This window comes from Rattus norvegicus, chromosome 7 (genome assembly GCF_021556685.1).
Source record: "Rattus norvegicus strain SHRSP/BbbUtx chromosome 7, alternate assembly SHRSP_T2T, whole genome shotgun sequence".
NCBI classification, from domain to species: domain Eukaryota; kingdom Metazoa; phylum Chordata; class Mammalia; order Rodentia; family Muridae; genus Rattus; species Rattus norvegicus.
In genome coordinates this window covers 131,251,887-131,270,699 of record NC_141540.1, presented here as the reverse complement: position 1 = coordinate 131,270,699, position 18,813 = coordinate 131,251,887, and the positions used below count along the sequence as shown (strand labels likewise).

The 18,813-nt window shown below is 41.5% G+C and overlaps 1 protein-coding gene across 4 annotated transcripts in view; it reads left to right on the top strand.

Moving 5' to 3' along the window:
• Cpne8 (copine 8) overlaps positions 1-18,813 on the top strand; it is a 174,024-nt gene that overhangs the window by 125,553 nt on the left and 29,658 nt on the right. For all 4 annotated transcript variants that reach the window (XM_087558325.1, XM_087558326.1, XM_087558324.1 and 1 more), the window contains 3 exon segments: positions 3,393-3,446; positions 4,386-4,447; positions 14,091-14,137. In XM_087558325.1, coding sequence (XP_087414451.1) covers positions 3,393-3,446; positions 4,386-4,447; positions 14,091-14,137 — 163 coding nt within the window.

Below are 18,813 nucleotides of genomic sequence, written 5' to 3'. Positions count from 1 at the left end.
AAGCAAGTTGGGGAGGAAAGGGTTTATTCAGCTTACACTTCCACACTGCTGCTCATCACCAAAGGAAGTCAGGACTGGGACTGAAGCAGGTCAGGAAGCAGGAGCTGATGCAGAGGCCATGGAGGGATGTTACTTACTGGCTTGCTTCCCCTGGCTTACTCAGCTTGCTTTCTTATAGAACCCATGACTACCAGCCCAGGGATGGCACCACCCACAATGGGCCCTCCCACCCTTGATTGCTAATTGAAAAAATGCCTTACAGGTGGGTTTCATGGAGGCATTTCCTCAACGGAGGCTCCTTTATGATAACTCCAGCTTGTGACAAGTCGACACACAAAACCAGTCAGTACAAGTCCCAATGATAAATCAAAGTTCAGTTTCATTAAAGTTCACTCTGAAGAACCAGTAAGTTTACTGGACTTAAAGCGGTTGATGATGGGACTGTGGGTGGTGGTCCAGAAACAGTGAAGCTTAACGTTTTCATTCAGTATGAGGACATTTTACAGTCACATAAACATTATATACATACATTCATCTCTTATCATATATATGTATATGTGTATGTGTATGTGTTTATGCATATGCATATGTGTATGTGTATATGTATATATGTATGTGTATATGTTTGCATATAAGTATACCTATATGTAATGTTGGCATGTTCATTTCTTCTTTTTCCTATGGAGTATTCGCATTTAACAAGCCCTGCTGTGATCCTATTAGGCCAGGGCAGTTGCAGGCATGCCACTGACAGTCATTTAACTTAGAAGATAGGATGGTGACTCTGTATGATTTCTTGAAAAACCCATTTATTTGCTTTGAAGGAAGCTATAGCTTTCAAAAGATTTCCTTAAAATCCTCAACATGCTTATGTTGATATATGAATTCGTTTAAATATAAAACCCATTTTAAGCCATAGACAGAAGTTATTCTTATCCAAACGGAGAGCAATTGTCCAATAGGAAAGCATTTCCTAGAGTAGGAACAGTCATTTCTTAATTAGTCAATTAAGTTAATTTATACCATGGAGAAATAGGGGCCATGTTCTGGAGCCAGAATTGGGATAAGGATCAAGGAGAGCAAGCCTGTTTTGACCCAGAATTGTATGATTACTTATGTCATGCCCTTAAGTATTTTCATTTTAAAAACTCAAACTAATTGAAAGAAAGACTCAGGACCAGTAACCATCTCTGATTAGGCAATCCTTGTTTTGTTTTTGAATTTTAGTTTTACTCTGAACAAAAGGAAGCTGGGCCAAGTTACCTATTTTAGTTTAGAAGACTGCTTACTTATAAGTCAAATTCTCACTACACTGTGCTCAAAACAAACCAGAGACCCTTGTGCACAGATACACTGTATGCGAAATCATCATAAGGTATGCTTTAGTCAACCAAGATTCCGAACATTGTTGCTTATGGCAATTATGTTTCTGTTAGTTTTCACATGAAAGGGAAACTTAACAGAAATTTTTAGTCAACACTTTGTTAGATTGGAACAATGAAGTGAAACAAAAACCCAAAAAGTGTGGCCACCGAGGGTCTGCCCCAGCTCGGAACATTTACTTTTCTCAGTTCCAGCCAACCCTGTGTATACTGAAGGCGTTTTTCTTGCCCGGTGTGTTGCTTAGATGAAACCCAGGTGGGGAGGGGCTGCTCTGGATCTTTCCCTGAAACTAGCTGGGTCGGGGGAGGGATGCTTCCTGTCTTTTGCTGCTGCTTCTTCATTTTTACTTTGCTACAGTCTTTCACTCTGCTGTCCTGCCACAATGTGTCCACATGTCTGTTCCTTACCAGCCACTGTGGAGTGGGTAGCAGTGTGATTCCTAGCATTATAAACAGAAGTTTTGTTGATATGTCTCCTAATATTCACACATTAGGTCATTTCATTTGCTAGTGATGTTTTAATAAAGGGCAAATTATGACTCTCAGGTCTACTTTCTTTAGCAACCTATGGTTTCCTTTTATTCCTTTGTTTCCTTCCTTCTTTCTTTCCTTCCTTCCTTCTTTCCTTGCTTTCTTCTTTTTTCCTTCCTTTCTTTTTCTTGTCTTTTTTTTCTTCTTCTTTCTTCCTTTCTTTCTTTTGGTGAGGGGCCATGTCCCGCCTTTTGTAACCCATCCTGGCCTCAGTTTCCCAATCCCCCTGTCTTGTCCTCCTCAGGTGCGTGCTGCCACCAGTGAGTTGAAGTTCATGGTTCTTTCCAAGAAAATTATTACTATTCGGGTACTTTGATATTAAAGATTTCATTTAAATCCAGAAGATATGTATGAGACTGAAGAGAGGGCTCAGTGGTTAAGAACACTTGAGGGTCTTCCAGAGAAACTGAATTCTATTCCCTGCACCCACAACTGCCTTGAACTTCAGCTCCAGGGGATGCCATGTCCTCTTCTTGTCTCTGTGAGGACTCCCATTGCAAACGCACAGCTGCCACCTGAAAGTGAAAGGAGATACTTTACTGTGGAGACAAGCCCAAGTGACTGTAGCCCACAAACGTAGGTTCAGCTTAGCCCAGATTCTATGCTCTAAGGCGGAAGACAGTTCATGAAGTTTTTATAAAAACAAAAAAAGTCATAAACAAAGACTTAAAAAAAGAATACATTGGTAGACTTGGTAGTGTGCATGTTAAGTAATGTGTGTATAAATTCTGTAGATGTAGTTTTTATTATTGCACCATATTGAATTTCCCACCATATACTAAAACTCAGTTGCAGGTTGGCCTGCCGAATAATAGTAACTTTAGTGATGTGTGTGTGTGTGTGTGTGTGTGTGTGTGTGTGTGTGTGTGTATGCTTGTATCATCACTAAATGCACGGTTAAGAGAAAATATGTCAACAGAAGCATCAGAGAGTACAGTAAACAGGAGACATTTGCATTCTAGGCCTCAGACAGAGTTGATGAGTCGATGGAACTCTTAGTTTTTTGTCTTTATTGGAAGGCAGACATCTGGGAGTTAACACATTCCAAAGGATTAAACGGTGGCTTGTTCATACATACCAAATGATTTACCTAATGGTCACAAAGCTATTAGGTCAAATTCAGTGGAGGCCAATAAACATCTATGGAGAGGACTAAAGACTGAGCCAAGGTAGTTTGTCTCTGGACTTGCAACATTCCAACTGATACGGGGAACCCACCAGAGACGACCACTCTGGCACAGTTAATTGAAAATCTTTATTCCAGATGGCTGGGACCACACTCAGGTATTGAGGGACCCAGGTTTAGCCCCAAGTATCCAGAGCACAAGGTTTTTGAAGGCAAGAAGCATATCTCAGAAGCAAGCAGTAATGGGCTGCCCTGAGAGTGTGCAGGAAGCGAATGTAGCAAGCTGGAATACACGTGTTTTTAATCTGCCGAAGCCTACCTAGCATTTTAATTATTGTATTTGCTTTCTCAAGGTGGTGAATCCCAAGAAGAAAGGAAAAAAGAAAAAGTACACTAATTCAGGAACAGTAAGTCATATTTAATGATATTTGTTAAAGACTCATATTCAAAATGGCTGAATGGTTGGGAGCATACATCATCTTTCAAAGACATTTACTTCACTCCAAACATGGAAACAAAGGCATATGCTGGAAACGTACCTTCCTAGGGAGGGCTGTACTGAAGAAGAGATCATGGAGGCCCTGGATGGTTTGCTGCTGGCTTCTTCCAAGGGAGGTTGACTAACTGTTCTGACCTCTCTCTTCGGCAAACTTCAGTGCAGCGAATCTGGCAAAGACCAAACTCAGAATGGCTACGTTCTTCAGTGGCTCCTAACGCTGACCTTGGGAATCAATGTCCTCACAGATGGCATATCAAATATCAGCTGTGGGATGATGAAAATAATCAGGGCCACCCTGTTTTCAGATTAAACAAATTAAAAAAATTCTAAAAGTAATTTACTTGGAAGAAACTTGTTTTTGTGGTTTTCTTTTAAAGTTTTGCACTCATCGTAACATTCCAAATACTAGCTGGCCCTATTCAAGCACAGGGCCAGAAAAGGCCATTTCTCGCACAGCTCAGCTTGGAGAGTCCATATGTACCTTTTGATGCTTTCCAGACCTTTTATCTTTCCCAATATAGAGTGGGGAGCAGCACAGTGTCCCGCAGATCACTGCAAAACTGTTCTTCATAGCCACAGAGAAGAAGTAGATAATTAATGCTGTCTTTCATCCCTTCCCCTCTGATAATGTCAAATGCGCATCCTGGCAGGTTTCAATAAATGGTGTCTGTGGTTATTTATGAAGTGCAAGGGAACATCACATTCTCTTTTGTGGAAAACTCTCTGTACCCATTCCATGCTGGGATGTTGGGATTACAGTTAATACTGACAGGTAATAGTCTCTCTCTCTCTCTCTCTCTCTCTCTCTCTCTCTCTCTCTCTCTCTCTCTCTCCCTCCTCTCTCTAGGTAACCTTATTGTCCTTCTTGGTAGAAACAGAAGTCTCCTTCCTGGACTATATTAAAGGAGGGTAAGTCATCTTTTAAAACTTGCATCCTGTGTATGTAGATTGTTCCCATTGCCATGGAACCAACCAAGGACAACCTTTGACTATTATGCATACATACATACATACATTCATATATACCTTTGACTATTACACATACATACATAACATATATACATACTTACATGCATATACACACACATGCATTCATATTACACACATACATACATGCATGCATATACACATCCATACATTCATACATTCATATATTCACACATACATACTTACATGCACACATATATACAACACATATATACATACATATGTTTACTTCAATAACTTGCCCGGGGATGGTACTACTCACAATGAGCTAGGCCCTGCCCCATGGATCACTAATTAAGAAAATGTCCTACGAGCATGCCTATAGCCAGTCTTATGAAGACCTTATCTATTATGGTTCCCTCCTCTCAAGTGACTCTAGCGTTTGTCGGCTTGACATAAAATTAGCAAGGATAGATACTTACAGGAAATCTATTTCAAAAAAGATAATAATGAGGCTACAATGTAAAACCTTGGTGAACAGCATTTCCTACATTTCAACAAGCACATCTTCAGTTTCGCTGTGTAGAATAGATGCTACCAGACCACATGGGATGGGCTGTTACCATTTGTTTCACGTTTATTCCATTGCTACAAAGCTCTACTAATTCACACTAGTAACGTCTGTGTATAAGCATTTATCAAACCCAAATCCTTACTGAATAGCCTCCCTTCTTTCTTATTTTTGCAAATTTACAAATTAAGTAGGTTGTGGTCTGTTTTAATTTCTTTTTATTTTTTAAATTTATTCCTGGAGAACTCTGTGCACATCTACAATGAGATCATTAAATATTAAAGTATAAAATGCTTCTTGCATCTACCAGAAATCACTGTTACTGGACCTCTCTTCTAAGGCTGCGTGGAGGAAGGGATACTGAAACTGGAGCGTAAAGTGTTGCTTTTCTTCTGGTGATAGAAAGAGTGGGAGAGAGTGTCACTGGAGAGGTATTACGTGGATAAATTCTGGGACAGCCAGACTTTAAATCATTCAGAGAGTTAAGAAAGGAGTGATGGTGATTACGGCCGTGAATATTATAGTCGTAAATCTCAAGTTAGCTGCATATTCAAACAGTAGGCCTGCCTCTCCCCCCTGTAACTTATTTCTGTTTCCAATTAGTAGGGATAAAGATGCTGTCTGCCTTAAAGGAGCTGTGTGATTAGATTTCTCACAGTTCCAGCCTTCAGTGAATATCAGCCACTGTTGTCTGAAACCTTCGATGGGTTCGAAATACCAGTATTTGACCACGCTGGCTTCCCGTAATGTTAGCAGTGGTAATTTTCAGTTCCCAAAGAAATGGAAGGAAAGGATAAATTTAAATGTATAAAGTCAGTAAAGTTCATCTTTTGGTTAAGGTCCACTTGAAGGTAACTGTTGTTTCCAGACAGTACTGTTCGCCCTACCACATCTTAATTAGGATGCTAAGCCTTTGTACCGATTATAGGTAGATAAAGGATTTCTATCCCAGTTAAAGGAAACACAAGAGTCTTTATGGGAGAAGAGAGGACAGACAGTGTACCCATGGGTCATTAGCTCGTTCTAAAGGCCAATGGGAGTTTCTCGACTTTGCTAGTTTGAAAAGCCAGCAGAGTGTCAGAGCCTTTACACATGAAGGCTGGGGAGATGACTCAGGGCCTGAGAGCACGGACTGTTTTTTCCAATGGATCCAGGCTTAATTTCCAGCACCCACATGACAGCTCACAACTGTCTGTTACTTCAGGTACGGGGGGGGGGGGGTCTACCTTCACATAGACAGACAGAGACAGACAGGTAGACAGACATGCAAACAAAACACCAATGCACATTAAATTTTTTAAAAAAATCATTAAATAGAATAAAAAATAAAATTAAAGATCGACAAATCAGCCCCGTGATAGTCCCCCCCCCCAAATATTCTTAAAGCAGTTTCACAAATGCAGTCAACCGTTCACCTTGGTTTTACAAAATACGTGGTGCAAGCTTGCAGATTGCCTCGGGGAGCACACCTCGCCAGAGCAGGCAACACTATAAGTGTTTTTTAATCTGATTTCTTGTTTGAATATGCATGCCTAGGCCTTTTTTTCCCCCTTTGAATAGGGTTCCTTGTAGGAGCATCCAAGTGATTTGTATCCATCAAAGTGGTAGAAAACCAAACCCGGCAGCTTGGAATGGAGATAGAAATCTAATAAAAGCAGTCTGCCCTCTATAAACTCACAGGGAAGGTTTTCATAGCTCATCGAGGTCAACACTTGGGAAAGAGACTTCTACACACGTTAAAAGACAATCTCAAAACTTATCTTCGTTAACGCTTAATTCTAAGTCTGTGTAAGGGTCAAGTCGGGAGAGTGTCAAGCAAGCATATATGTGAAAGTCCTGTATGAAAGTCTTGTTTCTTTGCATGCCAAGTGCAAAGTATGTAGAGGTAACAAAATATAAATATGATATGGGATTGGAAGTCAGGAGATATCCAGCCTCAGGCTTTGAGTGGTCTTTCACCCTTAGCCTGTCTCTTTCTCCACAGTTAACATGGTCCATTCCATACTCAGGGTAACAGCGGAAGTGTTTCATCCTAACTGCCAATCACAGTTATGTTGGGCAGTTTCTCAGTCATGGTGCATAAGGAGAGTGCAGACAGCCCCTGAACTAAAGAGCAAAGGAAAAGAGGGCAGATCCAGCAGAGGGCTCTCAAAGCACTGGAAACCTTCTTCTGCTAATTGGGGTCAATCACCTCCTCTCTTTGAAGTGCCCGAGCTTCTGAAGAGAAGGTTGCAATCATGGATTTGGGGGGAAAAAAAAGAAAAGAAAAGCAGCTGTGGGAAGCCTGCTTCTATCTCTGAAAGAGTTTCACTCTGGAGAGCAATTAGAAGTTTGAGAGGTAAAATTGAGAGAGAAGGGGTGGGGGGTTGGGGGGCTCATGAAGGTCAGGTTGCAGAAGAGGGCAGAAAATGTGTCCTCTCTAGTGCCTGATGTGCGTATGTTGGCTGCCACAGTGCGGACCGTGGGTCACGGGTGTGCTGTTTTGAAGTTCATCCTCCGCTGAATGCAGTGGTTGTAATTCATTGCTTGACCCTGTACACTAGCCAGCAAATACAGGGAGGATAAAGAAAAACAAACCTTGAGGCAGTAAGAAAAGAACCTTCAGTCCTGAGAGGAAAGGATTAGGGGGAGCCTGGAGAAGCCTGGACTTGTAGGACGATTTATCACACACAGGTTCTCATTATTGTTCCCTGTAAAGGAATTGGTACCTACTTATTATATGAGAAAATGGCGCCTGGGGGGAGACAGTAGTTTGGGTAAGGATTTGTTCTCACGACTGCCTAGTTTGCTGTGGTTTTGAGATCCAGGCTCTCTGGCGAACAGCTCAATCAAGCATCTGCTACTAAACAAAGAGTTCTCTCCATTGCCTACTTCATTTCAAATTTGTTTGTTGAGCAGTGCTTGTAATTTTGGAACAAGTGTTTACTTGGTTTATTTTGATATTACTTGTGAATTTTTTTTATTTTTGTTTTTTGGTTTTTTTTGCTGTTGTTGTTGTTGTTTTTCTACTGGTTATAAAAAAGGTGAGGGGATTACTTTGTGAAATTATACTTTGTCGTCCCTGTATGTGTTCAAAAACATGTAACTCTACAACGTAACCCCAACACTTAAGGCTCAGTTACTATCACAAAAGAGGGGGACGAAGGACTGACTGGAAGAACCAGAGGACCAGGAAGTCTGCAATCTTATACAAATGACCGGGAAGCTAACAGTAGGAAATCCTAACAGTAGGGCTCCTTAAACAAGACCTAAATCATAAGATCAATAGATATTCTAGGTAGAAAATAGATAGGAGAGGGAAAGCTCACAGGTCTCAAACCCTAGACCAAGAACTACAGGTATCTACTGAGAGCTGAGCGAGGGGCAATTAACCCCTCCCAGGGATGAGTCTCCTAACTGATTATTCAGTATAAAGTTGTCACCTCTGAAATCGCATTCTCACAAGTCACACTAAGGGATTTGTCAGGTTATTTTTGCATACATACGCACATATGTGTAACAATAATCAGAAAGAGGCTGTTGATTTGAGAGAGTGAGGGGAGCATGGGAGGGAATGGAAGGAGGATGGGGAAGGGGGGAGTTGATATAATTATATTTCAATTAAAATTTTTTAATTAAAAATAAAAAACAAACCCAGTGAGTTCAACTCCCAAAGTCCAGAAAAAGCATGGCATCTGTTCATTTACGAGACTGTGTCTTTGTGGGCAGAGAATGACATCATCCCTCACTGCTCATTCTGCTTTCATTTGTCGAGGGCAGCACCTGGGTGTCTTACAGAGAATTTTTGGCCTTATCTTGGATCGAGCAGATTCCGTCCGTAGTAATTGAAGTGGAGGGAAGGAAATCTAGCATGGGAGGTCAAATTGTCAAAGTCTAAAGGACAATCTCTGAGGCTCTCGGTAGCTTGGTCAGCACAGTACACTCTAGTGTTCACCGCAATGTGTTAGATTCGGACGCTGGAAGTCAGAGTCAATGACAGGGACGTTAAAGAATGTAAAACTCACTCCTTTCGAGAGTGGTTACGAGAGCTCATGCCTTCTTAGAGGAGGATACTCAAAGGTGAAGTTGTCTTCCCGAGATACATTTGAATCTGCATTTGTACAGAAAACCTGTTCTTGTCCGGCTGGTTGTGATTAGTACATTTTAAGCAGGGGTTCTCAATTTTATTTTATTTAAGCAGGGGTTCTCGATTTTATTTTATGTGTACGAAGGAGCATTTGTATGGCTGACCCTCACAGGTATGCCTGGTGGCCCCAGCAGACAGAACAGGACATTCATTAGATGCCCTGGCATTGGAGTTAATTGGAGGTGATTGTGAGATGCCGTGTGGGTGCTGGGAACTGAATCTGGGTCCTCTGGAAGAGCATTTTGCGCTCCAAAACACTGCACCCTCTCTCCCGTCCTCCAAAGCAAAGCAAGAGTTTTAAAGATGAAGCCCTGTTTGAATCAGGCAGTTTTCTGTTTGTCAGTTAATTACTTTTAATTTAAAGAAAAGGAGAAAGCTGAGGAAATCGGATCAGGGACTAGGCTGCATACTAGTGCTTAAGGGTCAGAGCAGGCAATGGAAGCAAAGTATATGCTAGAGAGCGTGTTAGGAAATCCACACAGAAGCACGGTCCTGACAGTCTCACAGCTAGGATAACTACAGGCAGTGGGTAGATCCTAACAGCTACAGAATGTGTTTATCACAATTAAACAAGGATGAGAGAGTCCACCTCCAGGATTCATAATGTTTAGCTTGTGTCACTGAAGATTTTTAATTGGTGAATAGATCCAAACCGTCCTGAACGTGCCCATGTCGGCCTGTGATTGCTAGTACATAATAACGGCTATAGCTATCTGAGAGGCTGTCACTCTGGGTCATGCTCACAGCTCTTTCCGTTGCCCACCATGCCGGCAGGTGCTTCTGACATCTACAGCTTCAGAAAGGTGGGAAAAATAAAAGAGGGATGCTCATCAAGTGTATACCCTCACAGAGCTAGAGTGAGTAGACGGTGTTCCTAGTAACAGTCACCCTGTGCCAAGGACCCTCCATTCCAGAACAGCACAACCCTGTGAAGTCCTTGAAATCTCACGTTCGTTCTCGTGTCTGTTTTTAAAACAGAACTGCTCCATGAAGTATTTCACATACTTAGACAGGGTCCTCATACGGATATCCCACAAGGAGGCATCTTGTATGCATGAATTTATGTTTGATTCTTCCTCTCTGATATGCTCTGAGCAATGGTGAAGAGTGGAGACCGTGGTGCAGTCATTGACAGCACGGTTTGCCTTACTTGACGGGGAAGAAAATGATCATTTCTTAAAGCCTTCAAGACCTCTTGCTTGTAAAGGCATCCGCCATCCTTAAGAAATGGATCGTTACTGTTTTGTAAGCATGGAGACTGTGACGTCGGCGTATTAAGCGTACATTATGATATGCACACATGCACCCAGAAGCAGTGGGAATGGGTGCTGGACAGTTCATGTTGTTGAGTTTAGGAAAGTAATGTTGGAGCCGTAAGCCTGGTAAGTTCACAGCTGGCTTTTCCTTGGCTTCCAGGCCTTTCCGTCACATCACACAGCTCTTGGCCATTGAGAGATGAGTGTTAAACTTTAGGGCGTTTCTGTCTTGTTTAACTCTGATATCATCTTTAAGATAATGGTAGGTGTCACGTCACTGTCACCAGGTGACTTGCATGCTCAGGCATAGTCTTTCTTTTCTGACCTGAACGCACTGATGAAGCAAGGCAAATGATGGGAAGGAGTCTGAGGGAAGCAGGAATTAGTCAAACCCCATCATCCATCGGCCAGTGAATATACATCAAGGATTCCTCCTGTGTCTCTGCTACTCCGTGACTATTAGCAAGGTGCCCTGCTTAGCATTTAGTACTAAGTGCATCAATCTTTATCCGTCTTAGAGGAGTCTTTGGAGGAATCTTTGGTCTAAATAACTGACCTGTAAGATCTCTCTCCTCTCTCTCTCTCCTCTCTCTCTCTCTCTCTCTCTCTCTCTCTCCTCTCTCTCTCCTCTCTTTCCTCTCTCTCCCCCCTCTCTCTCTCTCTCTCTCTCTCCCTCCCTCTCTCTTTCCCTCTCTCTCTATCCCCCTCTCTGTTCCCCTCCCTCTCTCTATCCCCCTTCATCTCTCCCTCCCCCTTCCTCCCTTCCTTTGTCCCTCTGTCTTTCCCTCCCTCTGTCCCTCTGTCTTTCCCTCTCTCTCTCTAACCCGCTCCCTATGTGCCTCTCTCCTTTCTCTTTTTTTCCCTTTTAGTCTAATTATTTTTAACAGTTGATAAGTGTTTTATACAGAATCTGTTTCGTGTTTGGGTAAGTTGCTTTAATTCTATAGCTCCCAGGAAGCCAATAGTCACAGCTTTTCTTTGTAGCCTTGGTAGATGCAACTGGTTTGAAAGGACCTTTCTTGCCGTGACTGCTGCAATTTCTGTCCTGAGAGTAATTTAAGCTGTTATGTGTCGTGCCTTCTGTTACCACGAATAGACACCACCATAGAATTAAATTACTCATGGGTGTGAAAGTACAGCGAGGTTCCAGTGTGCAGAGAGAGTTACAGGGCTGGTGAGATGGCTCGTGGGAAAAGCGTTTGCTGCGCATGTGTGAGAAAGTGAGGTCACCCTCATAAAAATAGCCAGGCATGGTAGGTTGCAAACTCCTGTAACACAATGTCAGACTGAGACAGGGGGATCCTGGGGAATTTTCTGGCTTCTGGCTTACCTCAAATGGTGAGCTCCAAGTTCAGTGAGAGGATTTATCTCAGAAAATGAAGTGGAAAACAATGAATCAGTAGCAACCACACAGAATGGGTGAACAACACACATACACACACACACACACACACACACACACACACACACACCACACGACACACTCACATACAGAAAAATGAAAAATAAAAGGGAGAGAGAGAGAGAGAGAGAGAGAGAGAGAGAGAGAGAGAGATTGATTGATTGAGATCAGCATCAGCAGAAGCTGTCTGTTCCTAAAAATCTAGGGGAAGTTGTTCGGAATCGTGGGATTCTAATTTGATATTTAAAATATGCTAAAACGATGTGTTCTCAAAGTCCTGGGTTACTTCATTTTTAACGAGTCTCCATTTGAATAAATAACAGACACATACGCAGATGCTTCTGAGATTAGTATTGACAGCATAGTTGGTAGAGGGCAAATTTACATTAAGCATATGATAATGTCCTAATATCTTTGTTATTGAGGACATCTGTCCTTGGGAAGGTATTAATTTACTTCTAATGCTGGCCTCTGTTGTCGGTATAGAAAACTATTGAATTTTGTGAGCATCATTTTTCTCACATGTAAAATGTATAAAAAAAATAAAGAACTAATATTCCTTTGCAAATTAATGTTAGATAGCATATATAACTGGGCATCATAATGTGTACATTTAATGTGTGTGTTACTTTTATGGAATATATTTTATGTATACGGTATTGTCTCTTTCTGTTGTTGTGCTATTCTTGGGAACCTGCCCTCCCAGTATTGAAATTTGCCCAAGGTCGCAAGTGAGTTTCTGAGACTCAAATCGAGTTCTTTCAGACTCAGCCCTATTCCTTCCGTGTCACCTTGTCACCCTGCATTACAGACTTTTGCTGTGACATACCACTGGGCTGGGGGTGGTGTTCTTCTCAGCCCCTCACAGGGAGTCGGTTTTCTGGAATGTTCTCCCAAATGTCTCCCTCCATTACTTCTCTAAAAGTTGTACTCATTTTGATTCATGCTGATCAGAACGAAGCTCCCGGGAAGCCTGTGTTCTTAGCCTCTAAACCTGATTTCTGCTCTGAGTGAAATGTTACTGTGCGGCTATAAAAAGGAATCCGCATTGACTTTGTTTTATCTAAATATGAAAAGTTGATCGTTCCTCTGGGAGGGGTATGAATTTAATTCAATCCCAGAAGTGTATGCAGGAGATTTGATACTGAATCCGAAGAAGGCAAGGTCTGCGTGTTAGGGTAATATGTGGGGCCTGGTGTTCTAGGGTCAGAGACCGTGGATGTGTAAGTCTCTCCCCAACTAATAGGGATATCATGATAGGTGGTGTCATCATCATCACCACCACCACCACCATCATCAGTTCCAGACTAGCTACTGAGTAGCTCAGTTTGCCAAGAGTATTTTTTTTTACAAGAAATGCTATAAGTTGTTAAAATATGCTATGTTCTTAAAACACAAGCTCACTTTTTCCTTTTTAAAGTGCTACTTCAATAGCACAAGACTCACAGATACGGTAACAGGTCGCTGTGATTATGAGACTGCCTCTGACTATGGCTATGCTATTGGAAAGAAAGGAACGGTGTCACAAACGTAAATAGCGTACGTGTATCTGAAAGGGAAATGTCCACCCACTTAGTTTGTAAGAGAACAAAAGAATTGCAGGAGGGGAGGAGGAAGAGGAGAGGGAAAGAAAGAAATAATAGCTCACTCATTTAAAGAGAAATTAAACTGACCAACTGAAATAAATGTATGTATTGACTAACTGCTGAAAATATATATTTATATATACATATAAATGTGTATATGTATATATAAATGTATGTGTATATGTATATATATATGTGTATATGTATATGTGTGTATATATATGAATGTGGAGAGTACTATGTCGACCTGCTATAGAATGCCACTTGAAGTACTTCAGTTTTCAGGAACATAGAGGAGGGTCCCATCTCCAGAGCTGGTGTTGTAGAGGTGTTACAAGGCTACAGGTAGCTTTAATGATGGCTTCTAAGACAGCAATTACAGATGAGTGCCAGCCTTGAAACCTCACAGTTGCTTGTGTGGACTCTCCACTCAGCCACTTGCAAGGTTCTTGAACTCAAAACCAAACTACTCTAATCCAACGGACAGGACGTTTTTATTTCACAGTGTTAGGACAACAAGGCTGTTTCTAACACGCTCTCGCCTGGTACATCTGCCTATGTGATGTGGCCTAATATTTGTCCTGTTTGTTCAGACGATTTGTGACACTACAGGTGTGACACAAATAGACGATGACCTCCTTGGTACGGTTGCTAACTTGGCGTTGTCGTTTGCTCGCATTCTAGGACACAGATCAACTTCACGGTGGCCATTGATTTTACGGCATCAAATGGTGAGTGCTACCACCAGTGTCTGGTAGATGTCCCAGTTAAGTGACAAGTTTTTGTTTTCATTGAGATTTCATATAATTCTTCTTTATTTTAGCCTTCTGCAACGGTCTAGACATGAGAAGATACACAGAAACTATAAAAAATACAAGTTAATTACGTCTTGATCCATCTTGTTTCACATTTCTTTCAGAGGAATAAATATTTTAGATGGAGTTAACCCCCTTCTGTATCCGAGACATTTTTCTGAAGTACGTCTCACTGTAGCTCCCCCTCAGTGTGTATGTGTGCTTACTCCTGTAAAGGGGGTTCGGCCATATTTTTTTAAACTCACTTTTAAACATCTTTACATCTAGTTCCCTAAATAGGGTTAATGTTTTGGTACGGACATTAATGTAAAAATATTTTAAAGAAGAGAAATTTAATTTTATCTTGAACCAAGACTTTGAATGATATCACTATTCGAATCTGTTTTATTATACCCTAAAACCACGCCCCTCATTATCATCTTTTATTTCGCCCATCACTGTGTGTGTACATGTGTATGGCGCATATGTGTGTGTGTGTGAGAGAGAGAGAGAGAGAGAGAGAGAGAGACAGAGAGAGAGAGACAGAGAGAGAGAGACAGAGAGAGACAGAGAGAGACAGAGAGAGAGAGAGAGAGAGAGAGAGAGAGAGGGAGAGAGAGAGAGTGGGCACATGTCAGAGCCCACAGGCAGAGGTCACTGGATAACTCTTAGAACTCAGTTCTGTCAGTCAGCTGTGAGATCCAGGCTAACACGCCAAGCATTGTTAACCACCGAGTCATCTTGCAAGCCCTCTTCATTTAATTATGCCAAAAGCTTCCATTAGTTGATACTTACCTACAGGTGGTTTCCAGACTACCATAGTTGACTTACAACCATTCAACTCTACGAGGCAAGAAGGCGGTGAGGTTTCATTAGAGGCTCTGCTCAGGATGTTTCATTCCCTTTATCTTGAACTTGGTGGTGCTCTGCCATAGTCTTCTGGGACATCAAGCAGCTGCAGCAGCAGCAGCAGCAGCAAAATGCAGTTCCCTGGGACATAGACTCACAGGGAAGGCTGATGCCGCCCTGTGCAATGTAGAGTTGCTGAGATAGGCTGCAGGTTTAGGAATGCTAAGTGTACTTTGGATTTACTGTATCTTCAGTCTCTGTTGTGGTTATAATACCTGTTTCAGGGTTACTATTGCTCTGATAAAACACCACCATCCAAACGAGTCTGGGACGAGGGTTTATGTGGCTTCCTCTCCCGTAGCACTGTGGTCATTGGAGGAAGTCAGGACAGGAACTCAAACAAGGCAGGGGCTGATGCAGAAGCCATGAAGAGGTGCCACTTACTGGCTTATCCTTCATGGCCCGATCATCCTGCTCTTTCAGTTTGCATTTGTTTGTTTGTTTGTTTTGCTTTTGTTTTTTCCAAGACAGGGTTTCTCTGTGTAGCTCTAACTCTCCTTGCACTCATTCTGTAGACCAGGCTGGCCTCAAACTCAGAGATTCACCTGTCTCTGCCTCCTGGGTGTGGGATGAAAGGTGTGCCTCTAGCACCCTGCAGTAAGCATGCTTTCTTAGGGAACCTAGACTCACCAGCCCAGAAGAAGTATACCTACTCATAAAGGGCTAGATCCTCCCACATCAGTAAGTTTTTAAGAAAATGCCTTATAGGCTTGCCTCCAGCCCAATCTTAGGGGGCATTTTCTTAATTGTGGCTCCCTGCTCTCCGTGGACTCTAACTTGGGTCAGGTTGACCTAAACCAAAGCATCGCGATGCCCTAGTGCATGTTGAGGGGCCTTCTGCAGATTGTTTTTTCTAGTTACTCATTGTGTCTACAGCTCTCCTATTGTCTCTTTACCTTTCTCTGACATTGACCCACATCTCACAAATCATCCTTTTAGGGACCAATCAGCATCCAAAAAGCCCCCGAATCCAATTCCTCAGACACAATTGAGTGAACCTAGTTCTAGAACACATTTTACTAATAATGCATGGTGACTTATTCATAACAAAGCGAGAACTACAGTTCACAAGGCCGAATTCTACCAGCTCCCTTCTTGCTGTGTTTGAAAACTTAGTCTTCGGCGTCATGCCTTTAGATAGTGATGTTCACTGATGTCTATCAAACATGGCCCATGCAAGTAATTCACTTAAGTCCAGTGAGGTGAAATAACTGGCCATTGTTCTACTTGTGGATTTTAGCCCAACTAAGAGAATCAACTGTCCATGCAGCAGAAAGACACAGCTCACCCATGCCAATGACAATCCAAACAATGTGTAACAAGAAACCCAATTAGCATTTAAGAGATCTACCTTCTCTGAACCTTGGTTCCAAGAAGCTTCTTGGAGAGAGTCCACCAAATATTTAAACAGTGGTTAATGCCAGCCTGTCACAAGCTGTCCCAGAAAACAGAGAAGGAAGGGTATCTGCCCATTCCTGCTGGGAGGTCATCACTTCTTTAAAGGATAAACAAAACAACAACGCCATAAAAGAAGAAAACCTAAAAAGAAAACCACCTTTCATGTACACATGTAGATAAAAATAGCGAAACAACCGAAGCCAGCGACGTATGAGGATACACCGTCCGCTCATTTGTTTTCCAATTTTCTTGTACTCACAGTACTACAATATATTACTTGATTTTTAAGTATTAAAATTTTGAAAATGAACCTCTCCGATGGAACTGAGAAATCATTTGATATATTTCTATATGTCTGTGGCATACACTTTCTAACCTTGTGGAGAAAAACTGTGAAAAACCTACTCTTGAGATGGGAAACAAAATGAGGTCTCTGGCAGCCCCTTGTCTACGTTGTACCAGATGTTATTGTTGTGGAAGTTAGATACAAAAAAATCATTTAAAATATTGAGCTGGGATGAAATGAAACTCTTTGCAGATAACCTGTGTATGCAAAATACTGATAAATCCACTGAAAACATTATGAGTCCAGCAACACCACAGGATAGAAGATAAATCCATAATCAATTCTTTTCCTACACCTCATCAAGAAAACAAAAATCACACAATGAAAATAGGAAGATAATTTCACCTATGCTAATATTTTAAAAAATAAAAACATACAAGAATATACAAATTTATATCTCATAAGATGTCAAGAGAAATTACATATCAAAATTTAAAATTTTTGTTTTGGATTGTGAGACCATTTTACTCCAATTGATTGACAGATTTGATATGATATCCAAATCCAGAAGGTTTTATTTTAGAAAAGGAAAACTTAACTTATAAAGTTATATGGTATTGACAAGGATTGTGAAAAGTCAAAACAAATGAGAAAGAAAAAAAAATGCGATTTGATGGGGAAAAAATAATGGTCTTTTCCTGAGCAGTTCTGCGTCAAGTAGTTAGCCACTCACAAAAGGGTGACAGAACAGACAGACAGGCTCCAAACTGTGATGGTAAAATCTTCAGAAAAGAAAAAAAACCAACAACAACAACAACCAAAAACAAAACAAAAGAACAAACAAAACAAAATGACAAAATGCAGAACAGCCTTGATGGCTGTGGGTGTGGCATCCAGTTCCTACACATGACAGCAATGAAGTGAGCAAAGTAAGGAAAATAAAGTGAATTGGTATCCCAATTACAATGTTCATGTTTCAAGCGATACTACCCAAGCCAGAAGTATAGCAAGCAAGGCCCATAAAACCTTTAGAAATTCAATAAAAAGATACTCAGAACTTAAAAAATAGGCAAATAGACACAGCAAGATGGCTCAGTAGATAGTGCTTCCTGCCAAGCTTGAGTTCAGTCCCTAGGACCTGAATGCTAGATGGAGAAAAGCAATTGCCACAGGTTGTCATCTGGCCTACACACACACACACACACACACACACACACACACACACACACACATGTGCATGCACACACAGTGTTACATTCACAAACACATAAATAAATAATTAAAATAAGATAAATTAAGAGTAGGCTGAACACACTCTTGCTCCAAATGAGATATATAAGAATTATTCTTTTTTTTTAAAAAGAATTGTTTATTTATTATATATAAGTACACTGTCGCTGTCTTCAGGCACACCAGAAGAGAGAGGGCATCTGATCCCATTACAGATGGCTGTGAGCCACCATGTGGTTACTGGGATTTGAACTCAGGACCTCTGGAAGAGCAGTCAGTGCTCTTCTCTCTCCAGCCCATAAGAATTTATCCTTGGCATAGTTAGACTTCAGGATACATAACCCAGAACTACAGACAGATACCATTCCACATCCATGAAGACGACAAATCACAGTAGGATGACCTCTGTCGCTGAGAACTAGAGCAACTGGACCCCTGGCAACTGTGGGTGCTGGCTGTGTAGCTGCTTCGGAAAAAACAAAAACAAAAACAAAAACAAAAAAAAACAATTTGGCCCGCACTCAAATTGTAGTATTCAGAGTCATTGTATAAACCAGAAATTTCACTCCACGATATGTAACCAAGAGAAATGGAAACATGTAGCAAGAACACATGTAGGTGAATAGTCTCTGAAGCATGGTAGCTAGAAGTCAAGATGTAGGGAGAAAAACACTTGGTGAGAAGCTTGGGGGACATGAGGTCAGACCTTCAGTCTGTGATCGATTCCTTGCCCACTATCATCATCTCTGCTACTAGTGAAGCTCGGTGTCCTCCAACAACGAGTGCTTGC